The 15,222-nt window shown below is 36.6% G+C and overlaps 1 protein-coding gene across 1 annotated transcript in view; it reads right to left on the bottom strand.

The window, feature by feature from the left end:
- The window catches only part of PAWR (pro-apoptotic WT1 regulator), a 125,198-nt gene that overhangs the window by 42,646 nt on the left and 67,330 nt on the right, over positions 1-15,222 (bottom strand). The window contains exon 3 of the mRNA XM_066257598.1: positions 2,453-2,584. Within this exon, the coding sequence (XP_066113695.1) occupies positions 2,453-2,584 (132 nt within the window). The remainder of the gene's footprint in view (positions 1-2,452; positions 2,585-15,222) is intronic.

The raw sequence follows: 15,222 nt of genomic DNA, 5'->3' as shown, positions 1-15,222 counted from the left end.
CCCCTACTCCTTTTCTCTCTCTCTTTCCTCTCTCTAATAAATAAAATCTTTTTTTAAAAAAACACAAAAACTGGTATGATTATAGAAGTCAATATGGTTAAGTATGTGTAAAATCATAACTAAAACTATTAAAATTATTTTTATTACCACTACTACACATTATCTGAAAAGTGTCAAATAGAAAATTAAAATACTCTAAACTTTTCCAAAGCATATTAATAAGCCACATTGCTGGCCCTATTTTATTCTTCATGTTTGAAGATTTGTTTCACTGAATAGCTCAGACTCACAGAAAAAAGCTAAGAAACAAAGTCTCTCTGTCCCATCAAAAGAACCTTAAATCAACCAATGATGCCAACCAATCAAAACATTTGTTTTGTTTTTTCAAGTTGGAGTTGCAAATAAATATCTTCTATAAGTAGCAAAACATGTGACTTTAGGTAGTAACTCAGAGAGAAGTCAACCATGTGGTCGTCAGAAGTCCTGTCCCCCTCCAGCTTCACGGAGGCAATCTGGGCTTCATGAAAGAGAGACCCGCCTTCTTTCATCCTCAGCACCCAGACTGGCAAAACAGACACTTGGAACCAAGGTAAAAAGCGAGTCACATCCTAACTGCTAATGAAATACGCAAAGAAAAATGAAAAAAATAAAGAGTGGGCCTGAGAAGAGATTAGAATAGCTACAGGAAAAAAAGACAAACTGTGTGAGGTGGAAAGCTGAGACCGTTCCATATGAGGTTATATAGCTGGGAACAAGCTCTGTGTTCTAACACAAGGCACCCCAGCTTTGATGGGCTAAGGGCTTCATTCTGCAGAAAGACATCAACTCTCTTTCTATAAGCTGCTGCCTGATGTTATCTGAATATGCCAGAGTAAGTGGCATAACCAAGAAATCAAACTGGGTCTTAAAATGCTATATTGTCTCTATCCCAACAAATGAAGCTTTTTTGTTCCCAGATTAGTGTTCTCATCCTCACCTCATGTTTCATGTATTTTTTCATCACTGCTCCATTCTAAAAACTGGGTGTTTACCATTTAAGTCAAGTCTGACTCCATTACCATTTATTCCCGCTTTACCCATCTACCTCCCCCAACTCCCTTCCCTGTGGTAATCTCCACACTATTGGCTGTATCTACACGTTTTTTCTTTTATTTTTCCTTAATCCCTTCACTTTTTTCATCCAACTCCCACCCCACCCCCTGACAACTGTCAATCTGTTCTCTGCATCTATGAGTCTGTTTCTATTTTGTTTGTTTGTTAATTTGGTTCATTAGATTCCACATATAAGTGAGAGCATATGGTACATGTCTTTCTCTGACTGGCTTATTTCACTTAGCATAATACTCTCCAGGTGGAACAGGCCCAGATTTAATTTTATTAGACAAAGGATACAAAGATATTTTAGATTACCAACAGTCACAGAGATGCAGAAACACTGCTGTTTGTTTACACCATTTTATTTATAATGAGTGCTATTTGTCTAGTAGCAGCAATTTGGGTGCAGGGGAACAGAAAAACCAGTGTCACTCTACAATTCTTCATGTCAATATACTTGCCTCAAAGAGCAGAGGAGAAAGAAGTTTTGTAACAGCATTCCACCACTTCAAAATTTGGCCTCTCTCTGCCAAATGCCTTTATAGCATAACCTTGTAAATTAATACACAAGTTATATTTCATTTTTTCCATTAATAAAATGGGGAGCTGTGTAGTACTGCTTGGAAACTCCTTTTAAAGCGGTATCGTTAAAAAATTCATTTAAAAACTTAAAACTGAAACTTTGAAAATACAACTCAGTAGCTTAAGATCTCAAAATGTTATCAAATTAATTTAAGATTAGATTATATCAAGGTCATTCCCAAATTACAGCTTATATTAAATGATTCTGCGAAGTGATCTGCTTTATACTGAGGCATCCCAATATAATCAACTCAATTTTCGGTATCATAAGAATTAAAAATAACAATTTAAAACTGAGTTAAATTTTATTTTAAAAAGTATTTATAATTACACAGAAATACAGATGTTTCTAGTAATTCATAACTTTTCTATTATTTTAGTAATAAAATGTTGAAGCATTTGACTTCATAGAAACTTGTTCAACTCTTTATTTGCTATAGGAATTCTAAAACAAGTATCAACATAAAACTGAACTCTACACTTAAGCTTCTTACTTTTTAAAAGCAAATAGGTAATTATCGTTCTTTGTTGTCTTTACACTTGATACTTCTTACACCTGATTAGTCAGTCAGGAAATAGTCATCAATCAGGAAATAAAGACCAAACACTGCTAAGTCAAAAACATTTAGGTATAAGGAAAATCAGTGGTAAAATCCATTGAAAATATTTCAGTGCAGCTGATGGAGCCAAAGTGATACTAAAAAAAATGATTAAGAGTAACTTACAAATTATCATTAAAATAGCTAGTGACAGCCAAGCACTTGTAAACACTCACTTGCTGCAGATAGGAGCCGCCTGGCTCGGGCACGCTGGCGGCCTCGTTCTGCATGGTGTTCTGCTGGGTCACTGCATCCTCGCGCTGGCGCTCCTTCTGCCCCGCTTCATCGTCCTCGTACTCATCTAAGCACTGGAGAAAGGACAGTCTGCATTTTATCTCATGTAATATGACAATGTTTTGATAGTATATGAAGATATATTTGATATTAAGTATACATTTGTTCATTCAGAAACTAATTTACACAATAAGGGTGTTCTTTTCAGGAACAAACATATTCAATTCCTATAAATTAAATCACCTGCATAAATAAAACCCAAATGCCCACATTCACACCCCTGCCAGTATCTTCCCTCAAGGTGTCCTTAAAGATAGGGTTTACTCATTCTCATTCATTCAAGTGACAACTGTGTCTGCCTTAAACAAGGCACCTTTTATAGGGTAACAAAAGACGCAGCATATAAAACTATGATAAAGGCCATTTTTCTAGCTTATTAGTACCTGTGAGTATATACAAGAAGAGTTTTTTCCTCTTTGGAGTAACTCTTCTACAAAGACTCCGTAGAAGAGATTATAACTTAAAGGAAAGATAGAATTTGGAACTGCAGATACAGTAAAGAGAGAATTTCAGATGGCGGAAAAAGCACATGGAAAAACTTACAGGAAAGGGTGTTGCAAAAAGCTGAATCAACACCAGCATTATCTATCTCCAGACTTTTTACATTAAAAACACAACAAAACAAACCATCCATACCCAGAAACAAAACTCTATCCATTACACCCACTGTAAAAACGGGTTATCTGTTCCTTGAAGCTGATCGCATTCCCAACCAATACACGACCCTAAAGGGTTCTGTGAGACAAAAAATAAATTTAAAATGTCCCTGCAGGCACTCTGCAAACACTAAAACACTGACCAAAGCAAAGAATGGCAGGAAAGACAGCAGACCTTACAAATTCTCCAAAGAGAGAGAGAGAGCGAGTGAGAGAGAGAGAGAGAGGCACTGAGGCCACTGTGCAAACCAAGAAGAATCACTGGAGTGTCTGGAATAGGAGAAACCTAGTACACACGCAGTACATTCAAAGACACAAGGTCCACGATGAGGGGTATAGAAGCTTAGATAGAGTCTTAAATAGGGATGATTGGGGGGGGGGGGGAGGAGTCAGGAAATAACAGGAAGGGCAAATTAAAGAAACAAGAAGGCTGAGATTCCAGAGAATGTTCAGGGTCCTCTGCTGTAATGAAGCTGTGTGTACTGGTGTCACCTGGCCCTAGTCGTGTAACCTTGTGGGAACTGGGGCTAGGGTAACCAGTTCAAGAAAAATGACACTGTGGCTACTGCAATTGCTATGAGTAATGTCCTTGACTGACGCAGGCAACTCACATCTTCTGCCAAGATCCATAAAACTGTAGAGCAGGCTAACTTGTTCGCCTGCAGAAGGGTAAGATCTCAGATCCTTCACAGTTTTTGACAAAGGTGAAGACTGGAAAGGCATGTGCTCTGAGCCCAAAAGCATAAATAATAGGATAAGTAGTCTGAGAAGTCTGGACTTTTCACTACCTAATATGGAAAGATGTAATAGGGCTACAATTTCCTGGAATACAAGTAAAACATGATCAAACTGACTTTGAAAATACAACCTGTATACAGCAACTCACAATCCAGATTAACAGAGACAAGGACCAAAGGTGGAGAGACCAGTCAAACAACATAGTAGTTAATTTGATCCTATGAAAGTGGTATTTCCCAGGTGGAGAACAGAATCAATAAAAGACAGTTTAGGAAATCAGTCCTGATTAGTCAAAGAAACTCTCTTGGGACTTCTTTAAAAACCTTTTCAAACCAATCAAGTATCATGTTTAATGGTAAAGTACCAACAAAATTTAAAAACCAAATCAGATTTAAGACACAAATGTCACACAATCAATAGTTGTTAAACTAGTTAAGAAAAATAAAAGATTTCCATATTATCAATAGAAAGAATGCAAAACTCCATCTCTTCAGATAACATGATTTTGTCAATAATATAACCCAAAACTATTTTAGAAATCAAGAGTTCCTTAAGATGGTTTTTCAATAAGAAAAAAAAATAGCTTCCCAAAGGAACATCAATAGCCAATTTGATTATATAATTTTAAAACTAAGCATTTAAAATAAACTTTCAGCCAAAACAATCCTAAGGAAAAAGAATGAAGCTGGGGGCATTACAATACCTGACTTTAAACTATATTATAGGGCCACGATAATCAAAACAGCATGGTATTGGCAGAAAAATAGACACTCAGACCAATGGAACAGAATAGAAAGCCCAGAAATAAAACCACATATATATGGTCAAATAATCTTTGATAAAGGGGCCAACAACACACAATGGAGAAAAGAAAGCCTCTTCAACAAATGGTGTTGGGAAAACTGGAAAGCCACATGCAAAAGAATGAAACTCGACTACAGCCTGTCCCCGTGTACTAAAATTAATTCAAAATGGATCAAAGACCTAAATATAAGACCTGAAACAATAAAGTACATAGAAGAAGACATAGGTACTAAAATCATGGACCTGGGTTTTAAAGAACATTTTATGAACTTGACTCCAATGGCAAGAGAAGTGAAGGCAAAGATAAATGAATGGGACTACATCAGAATTAAAAGTTTTTGCTCAGCAAGAGAAACTGATATCAAAATAAACAGACAGCCAACTATATGGGAACTGATATTTTCAAACGACAGCTCAGATAAGGGCCTAATATCCAAAATTTACAAAGAACTCATAAAACTCAACAACAAACAAACAAACAATCCAATAAAAAAATGGGAAGAGGACATGAACAGACACTTCTCCCAGGAAGAGATACAAATGGCCAACAGATATATGAAAAGATGCTCAGCTTCATTAGTTATTAGAGAAATGCAAATCAAAACTACAATGAGATACCACCTCACCCCTGTTAGATTAGCTATTATCAACAAGACGGGTAATAGCAAATGTTGGAGAGGCTGTGGAGAAAAAGGAACCCTCATTCACTGTTGGTGGGACTGTAAAGTAGTACAACCATTATGGAGGAAAGTATGGTGGTTCCTCAAAAAACTGCAAATAGAACTACCTTATGACCCAGCAATCCCTCTACTGGGTATATACACCAAAACCTCAGAAACATTGATACGTGAAGACACATGTAGCCCCATGTTCATTGCAGCACTGTTCACAGTGGCCAAGACATGGAAACAACCAAAAAGCCCTTCGATAGAAGACTGGATAAAGAAGATGTGGCACATATACACTATGGAATACTACTCAGCCATAAGAAATGATGACATCAGATCATTTACAGCAAAATGGTGGGATCTTGATAACATTATAAGGAGTGAAATAAGTAAATCAGAAAAAAACAAGAACTACATGATTCCATACATTGGTGGAACATAAAAATGAGACTAAGAGACATGGACAAGAGTGTGGTGGTTACCAAGGGTGGGGGGGGAGGGAGGACATGGGAGGGAGGGAGGGAGGGAGGGAGAGAGTTAGGGAGAGGGGGAGGGGCACAGAGAACTAGATAGAGGGTGACGGAGGACAATCTGACTTTGGGCGAGGGGTTTGCAACATAATTTGATGACAAAATAACCTAGACATGTTTTCTTTGAATATATGTACCCTGATTTATTAATGTCATCCCATTACCATTAATAAAAATTTATTAAAAAATAAATAAATAAAATAAAATAAACTTTCATAAAACACTTTATGAAAAGAACTATAAAACCTTACTGAAAAATAGAAATTAAAACCTATTCTTATATTGAGAACTTAATATTGTGAAGGTGTCAGTAATCTGTAAATCAATTTATAAATTAAATTAAAATGTCAATCAAAATCTTAAGGAAACTTATTTGGAAGGCAGGATGGATTAACTGAATGCACAAATGCATAAGACATTCAAAAAAATCACTTAAAAAAAAGGAGTTGTGGCAGAACACTCACTGGTTAACATTAAAATGTATAAAACCACAATAATGAATATGGTAGGACAGAGGTCCTAGAATAGAAAACAAAATTAAGTAACAAAGTTCTTAAGTACATTGTATGAAGATGAGAGCCATTCAATGTACAGTAGGGGCTGAGGTGCAAGAGTACAAAACCTAGAAAAAGTAAAGAGTGGTCTCAGCTCCAGTCTTCTACTCTATGAAAGCAATCATCCCTCTTCCTTCAACACCAGGACTGCCGAAATCTCTGACTGCAGGATCGCATGTCAGTAGCATAAAGCCAGAATTCTTAAATCATGGAATAGTATTGATAAAAAGAAAAGTTCACAGTGGCCAAGACATGGAAATAATCAAAATGTCCTTCAATAGAAGACTGGATAAAGAAGATGTGGTACATTTATACAATGGAATACTACTCAGCCCTAAGAAATGATGACATATCACCACTTAAAACAACATGGATGGATCTTGAGAACATTATATTGAGGGAAATAAGTAAATCAGAAAAAGCTAAGAACTATATGATTTCACACATAGGTAGGATATAAAACCGAGACTCATGGACATAGCTAAAAATGAAGTGGTTACCAGGGAGAGGAGGTTGTGGGCAAGGGGGAGTAAAGAGAGACAAATATACGGTGACGGAAAATGATTTGACTTTGGGTACTGGGTATGCAACACAATCAACAGTTCAAATGCTATAGAGATGTTCACCTGAAACTATGTACCCTTATTGATCAATGTCACCCCATTCAATTAAATTTTCTAAATTAAATTTTTTAAAAATAAGTTGAGGCAGGTAGCCATGAACTCCCAGAGAATTGGGATGTTGTTTATCTTTGTTTTCATCTCCTCAGAAATTAATTTCCAGCCCTTCAAAAGTAACCTTCCCTCTTCACACCTTCAGTAAATGCAGACTCCCTTACCAGCACATTTAAAGAAAGAAAAAAACTCTTCAGTAAATGTTTGATAAATGAATGAATAAGTGACTAAGATGAGAGAAATCAAGGGAGATGGATTGTGGCACCCCAAGTTAAAATTCTGAATGTCCTTTTCCATGGCAACACCACTACCCACTGACCTGGAAGCTATTCATCATACACACTATCTCTGCAGAGAGGGTGCATCTTACGTTCCAGGCAGCCTTCCGAGTAGGAATTACTTGATAAGTCACAACTTCCCTCTGAAGATTCTCCAGCAACCAGTACAGTTCTTTTCACCAACAAGCATTCTAAAACTCTTTAAAGCTATAAATACACCTCGATAAATGATTTGGTAGAAAAAGTGAGAAATAAGAAAAGAATGAAAGCAAAAAGAAATTGAATTAATGGACAAAGGTGAGCAGACATTTTCTACTTCTGTTTCTGTCAAAGGTTAATAATTCTCTATGCACATAGCTGATAGGTATCCTTAAGGAAGAGAGAATTGTTTTTAAATAAGTACTAGCAATAAAGAAATCTAAATATTTTCTAAAATTTCTTTTAATGAATTGAAAACTTTTTTATATCTAAGGGGAAAAAATGAAAACAGATACTGATTTTATATTATACTGATATCAATGACGTGAGAATGAATTTCTTCTCTTCCCTGCTCTCATTTCTAAATAAATGTAAACATCTAAAAGTTTTTCTCTCCTTTCACATGGATTAGAAAATTGCATGAGAACTAGGTTAACATGTATTTGAAAAAGAAATGCAGTCAGAAGTTATGAAGTAACATCTTTTAGACAGAGATGGTAATAAGCATCAGAATTTCACTAAGCTCTGCTTTGCCCAAAATTGTATTCTAGAGCATTAATATTCTAAGAAGTAAAACCCCTGACCCAAGAAAAAGATTTTGATTGCTAATAACTAATGTTGGAGAAAATAGATACGCTACAAAAATTATTCAGATCACTGCTATAGATCTGAGAAAGTAACCAAATAAAAAGGAAATTAGGATATTGTTAAGGTCCTATCAGTTAGGACTGAAAAAACTATTAATTCATAGGAATAGGATAAAAATTTTAGAAATATATCCAAATACACAGACAAACTGAGTTTACAGTAAAAGTGGAAACTCACATCAGTGGGAAAAGATGGACTTTTTTAATATGTGGTTTGGGGATAACTGGATAGCTGTATTAAAAAAATGACATTGGATTTATTCCACACACCACTTACCAGAAAAAATGTCAGTGTGTCATTAAAAATAACCAGAAGTTTGAAGACATTCCACCAAAGAAAATATAGGAATGGCAAAAATATACCAGAAAAGAGGCTCATTATCATTAGTTATTAGGGAAATGCAAATTAAAATCATAATGAGCTATCACTACACAGGTACTGGAATACTAAGTGGGAACGAAGATTAGAATCGACTGCTGGTGGGAAGTAAAAATGGCACAACCGTGTAGGAGAAGAGTTTGGCACTTTCTTATACTTTTAAATATGTATACACTTAGCACATGGCCCAGCATTCTACTCCTATTATTACAAGAGAAATGAAATATGTTCACTGAAAACTTGTACCAAAAAAAAAAAAATTCTGCTTTTTCCTAATAGTCAAAAACTAGAAATAGTCCAAATGTCCATCATTTGGTAAACAGATTAACAAATATTAGTATAGCCATGTAGTGGAGTACTACTACTCAGTAACAAAATGAATGAATCTTGAAAGTGTTATGCTACAAGAAAAACACCAGAAAATGAAGTCTATCTACTATATAAGCCCACTTATATAAAATTCTAAAGCAAGTGAAATCCCAATGCCAGAAAGCAGACCACTGGTTCTCAGGAGCTGGGTGTGAGGGGGGAACCGACTGGAAACGGATGGAAGGAGCGATGGAAATTTAATCCTGATTCTCACAGTTTCCCCAGTTGTGCACATTTGTCAAAATTTATCAAACTGTATTCTTCAAACAGTAGCATGTTCTATATGTAAATAACATCACAATAAATATGAAAAAAATATAATGGAGATACTGAACAAATGAAATGAGTTAAAAAAAAGAAAAAAGACAACTAACTCTAAAACGGATTAGGCCTCTAGCTGCAACTACTGATCATAGGAAACAGAGGGCAGGGAAGAAGGTCTGAGACAACACCATGGCGTGTAAGCACGGAGACCCAGACTGAGAAACTATAAGCCTGGCTCAAAAAACTGTAAAAGACCATGGAGCAAATATTTAGTCTTCTGAAGCTACGTAGGACTGCCTTTTAAGATATAAGAACAGTTTTTAGTTCTCCTTCATATAGAACCAAGCTTCTGCTATAAAAGACAAACAGCTAGCTTATACAACTAACAAATCTGAAACTTAAGAGGACAAGGGTACTAATACCGACATACTGACCTCATTTGTGTCCTTAGTCAATGAAACTACTTTAAAACTTTTTTTAAAATTTAAGAGACAGTTTGAACAATGAATATATGATGAAATTAAGCCCTTAAGAGTTTCATGAGATTAAGAAATTACTTTTAACTTTTTTAGGTGTGACAGTTATACTGTCCTTTAGTTAAAAAAAAAAAGGTTCCTCCTCTTTCAGAGATATATACTGAAATATTTAAGAATGAATAGTATGTCATCTGAGATTTGCTTCAAAATGACACAGAATGGGCAGCGTTTGCTGCCACGGACAAAACTGGATAGTTGTCGTCAGCTGTTGGACATAATGGATGGGCCCCATGGGGAACTTCAGCACACTCTTCTCCTTTGTACATGACTGAAATTCCCGTCATAAAGTTTTTAAAATAGCAATAAAATTTAACTGTGTATTGACTAAATCTAGAACTAGATATGTATCTTATTCTAAGTAGCCTGACACTTCTAACTCTAGAGAACAAAGTGTTGGAATATTATTTGAAAACTGTTTTCAAAGAAATAGGAAATGTTTGTAATTTCATGTAAAGTGAAAAAAAAAACTATGTATGAATGACAGAAAATGCAAATTAAATATCTCTAGACTGATTTCTTTTTTTCTTCATACCTGTGTGCATTATATTAGAAAATTAAAAGCTAAAAACTCAGACTTTGGAATCAAAGAGTCAAACCCCAGTTCTGTCACTTAAAATAGTAATAGCAACTACGATTAATTGTTTTCTAGGAGGGTAGGGCACTGCTAAGCACTAACACCTAGTACTCCATATAATTCTCATAAAAACCTTAAGCGCTACCTACTTCATAGAGAGGGATTTGAGGATTAGATTTAAGTAACAGGCTTAATTTAAGGATACAAAGTTGTTGAGGGGCAAAGTCAGCACTACAACCTAAGGAGTGTAACGACAAATCCTAAATTCAATTTCCCAACTGCCAGGTACAACACAGTCATCAGTCATGAGATCCGTGTGCAACAATTTTTTTTTCTCAACCACACTTTACATTCAATACCACTCTGCACCAGCTTCCTGTGCACCCGCAAACTGGCTGGAAGACCAAGCACCCCTCTGGCCCCATACACTGTTATCTTGACACTATGGACTATGTTTTCTATGTTGCGATACACATCTCTGTAGCTATTCTGCAACTACCAATTTGTATTGCTTAATCCCATCACCTTTTTCACCCAGACCTCCAAGCCCTTCCCCTGACAGCTGTCAGTCTGTTCTCTGTATCTGAGAGTCTGTTTCTATTTTGTTCATTAGATTCCACACATAAGTAAAATCATATGGTACTGTCTTTCTCTGACTTGCTTATTTCACTTAGCATAATGCTCTCCAGGTCCACCCATGCTGTGGCAAAGGGTGAAATTTCCTTCTCTTTTACAGCTAAGTAGTATTCCACCATTGTGTAAAAGTACACAGCTATTTTAGCTACTCATCTACTGATGGGCTCTTGGGTGGCTTTCAAATCTTGGCTATTGTAAATAACACTGCAATGAAGATGGAGGTGCATATAGTCTTCTGAATTAGTTTTGGGTTTCCTCAGATACATTACCAGAAGTAGAATCACTGGGTCTTAAGACAATTCCATTTTCAATTTTCTGAGGAAGCTCCATTCTGCACCAGTCTGCATTCCCACCAACAAAAAGTACACAAGGGTTCTCTTTTCTACACATCCTTGCCAACACTTGTTGATTTATTGTTGATAGCCATTCTGACAGGTGAGAGGTGTTCTCTCAATGTGGTTTTGATTTGCATTTCTCTGAGAATTAGAAATGTTGAGCAACTTTTCTTGTCTATTGACCATCTGTATGTCTTGGAGAAGTGCCTATTCAGATCTTCTACCCTCTTTTTAATTGGGTTGTGTTTTCTGGTGTTAAAGTTGTTTGAATTCTTTAGTACACTAAATTTTTATAAAAAACAAACAAACAAAAAAAAAAAACAACTCTGGCCAGGTAGGTCAGTTGGTTAGAGCATCATCCCAATACCCCAAGGTTGTGGGTTCAATCACTGGTCAGGGAACACACACAAGAATCAATCAATGAATGTATAAGAAAGTGGAACAACAAATCGATGTCTGTTTCTCTCTCTCTCTCTCTCTCTCTCTCTCTCTCTCACACACACACACACACATCAATAAATTAAAAAAGAAAAAAGAAAAGAAACAAAAGAAAATACCAGTGAGCACTTTTGTTTCACATTATGTTGAGTGTACTGAGTCACTTTGTCGGACACAGAATTACTGGAAGTTGCAGGAAGAGAAGAGTGACCATGAGGTGATGACTTGTGGCTAGAGAACAGTTATGTAAGGGTTCATCTGCACTGTAGTTCTGTGTATGTTAACATTTTTACTTCTTTCTTTTTTAAAGAGATTTTCCACAGGGATTCTATCAGGTCTTATTTCCATGTTTTCTGTCTCTGACAGCAGACCACGATTTCCCAGTCTCAGCCATCACTGTGCACACCCTCACTTCCATATAGCTCTGTACATTTCCTAGTGTGACCCAATCCTGCACACTTTCTCTCTCCCTTCCTAATCATTCCATGCTGCCCCCTGGAATTCCTTGCTGATTAACATTTTTGTTCTCCTCAGCGACAAAATGAAACCTAGCTAGCACCTAGAAAAAGCTTTTTCCCCTGTAGTCCCCTCAACAGGAAGTTGTTTTTAAATTTCTCCCAAACCTTAGAGCCTGGTGGTAAGGTTAATGTCTTCTCTGGCTACCTACTTTCTCTTCTGGCCACTATGCTCCAGCCCAATGACTCCCATTCAGTCAAATGCCACTCTCTACAAGGCGTGGGATTTCTGGACGCACTTTTGGTAACACCGCTGACTAAAGGATGCTACTGGTTTATGGATCAAAAGCATGAATGGATATCTTGCAACATGAAAAATTAATCCCCTTAAGAAAGAACTTACTCACACCCTATTCAAATATAAATTGTAACACTAAATAGTCATGCAGATGAAAAATCTATACTTATCTGAGCCTAAACACATATTACAGTTAACGAACATAAGGGGAGGGCTGGTTCCAGGGTTTTTAAATATACACAGATTTTTCTAAGAAGACAACTATCCTGTAATTCCAGGAAATACTACAATATTTTGGTTGTTAGTAATTGCATAAAATGTTGCTCAACATTTTGAAGAATGTGTCACTAATAGCAAAACTATTCATGTTATTTGAGCGCACTTTTATCAATCCAAATAAAGTTTGAAAGTCACTGTACTCTGTTTCATAGTCTAAGACCTTGCTTGAAGCAACAGGCTGCACAACACAACAGTAGCATTACCACAGTACACCATACTTTTATTACAAAACATGGCCTCCACAGTACACAGTCAATAAATGGATGCTGAACTAAATACTGGGATGTACAACGGAGAGACTAGACTGACTGGACCAGACTCCAAAGAACACTGAGGCTAAGAAGGAATTGGGACTGGATGTCCTACATACAAAGAAAAAAATCCAACCATTTAATTTTTTGAAAAAAATGAGAGACATAACATACTGCTTCTGAAAGACTAGGCTTAGGGTGATATGCATGTAAGATATAAAAATAGCCATGGCCGTATAGCTAAGATGGTTAGAGCACTGTTTCCAAATACAAAAGTTACCGGTTTGATCCCCAATCCTGGTCAGGACACATGCAGAAACAGATTAATGCCCCCCACGCTCAAATCAATAAAATATATATTAAAATATATATATGCAAATAAACATGGCTTGGAAATCATATAGTAGTAGTTTCCTACTACTAAAATTTCTATTACTACAGTTCAAAGGTTTCTAATATATCAACAATTAACAAGTTTACTGATATCATTAAAAAGGATCCATTTAATGATTGCTTTTCCCTATTAATTTTATAAAGAATTACACTTAGTTCAGTAAAAGCAATCAACATACCATTTGCCAATTTAAACACAATTTGTACTGACAAGTTTTTTGGGGTTCTTTTTTAACAGAGACAGAGTCAGAGAGAGGGATAGACAGAGAGGAATGGAGAGAGATGAGAAGGATCAATCATTAGTTTTTCCGTTGCTACACCTTAGTTGTTCATTGATTGTTTTTTCATATGTGCCTTGACTGTGGGCCTTCAGCAGACTGAGTAACCCCTTGCTCGAGCCATCGACCTTGGGTCCAAGCTGGTGAGCTTTGCTCAAACCAGATGAGCCCACGCTCAAGCTGGCGACTTCGGGATCTTGAACCTGAGTCCTTCTACATCCCAGTCCAACGCTCTATCCACTGCACCTCCGCTTGGTCTGGCTATCATACTGAATAAATTGCACCTCCGCTTGGTCTGGCTATCATACTGAATAAATTACACCTACTAACAACTTGGTAACGTACTAGTGTAAGTACTCTGATTTCATGGTTTCAAAAGCTGAGTCTGCAATAAAATTAGCATTTTAGATCGCAAAAAGTATCTTATTTTTAAAGAATCTGAAAAGATAACCCTCCAAAGACAGGAAATAAAAACAGAATTTCATTTTTTCCCCACAATTTTATAGCACCTTCCCACCATTAAAATTCTACACCAATACAATAAGAAATAGCTCAATCATGGTCAGGTCCAACCATACAACCTTGTGTAAGGATCCCATCAGATTTGAGAGCTAAGTGGTGTCAAATTCTCAAGCAAAAGTCAAGCACTCTTATTTCAGCCATTTCAAACAATATAATAATTTACAAACTAGTCTGGAATTTTTTTTTAAGTGAGAGCAGGGAAAATAGAGACAGACTCCTGCATGTGCCTGACCAAGATCCACCCAGCACCCCCCGTCTGAGGCTGATGTGGACCTGATGCTCTGGCCATCTGGGGCCACCACAACCACTTGCAACTGAGCTCTTTTTCTTTTTAGCACCTGAGGCAGAAGTTTGAGGGAGCCATCCTCAGCTCTAGGGGCCAACATGCTCAAATAAATCGAGCCATGGCTGCAGGAGAGGAAGAGAAATAGAAAAGGGGATGAGAGAAAGAAGGGGATGAGAGAGAGAGAGAGAGAGAGAGAGAGAGAGAGAGAGAGAAGTAGAAGAGAGAGAGAGAAGTAGAAGAGAGAAGAGAGAGAGAGGAGAAGCATATAGTCACCTCTCCTGTGTGCCCTGACTGGGAATAGAACCCACAACTTCCACACACCGGGTTGATGCTCTATAGCTGAGCCAACTGTCCAGGGACAGAATTTTTTATTTAAACAGAAAATGGTATTTTTCCCTAATTACAAAATTAATGTACATGAAAAAAAACTTTTAAAATAGAGAAAGAAAAATAAGAAAGCCTCCTAATCTTAAACAACTGTTACCAGTTTGGTACAAAAACCTTCTGCTAGAACTTTAATTCAGGTAATTGCAGGCATCCTGTTTTGAGTTTCAACTTGTATCATCTCTTTGTTTTCAACAAAACTTTTAGTGGCTGTACAGTATGGTATCA

The sequence above is a fragment of the Saccopteryx bilineata genome, chromosome 2 (assembly GCF_036850765.1).
Source record: "Saccopteryx bilineata isolate mSacBil1 chromosome 2, mSacBil1_pri_phased_curated, whole genome shotgun sequence".
NCBI classification, from domain to species: domain Eukaryota; kingdom Metazoa; phylum Chordata; class Mammalia; order Chiroptera; family Emballonuridae; genus Saccopteryx; species Saccopteryx bilineata.
Note: the sequence above shows the minus strand (reverse complement) of the source record. Positions and strands in the feature narration are given on the sequence as shown.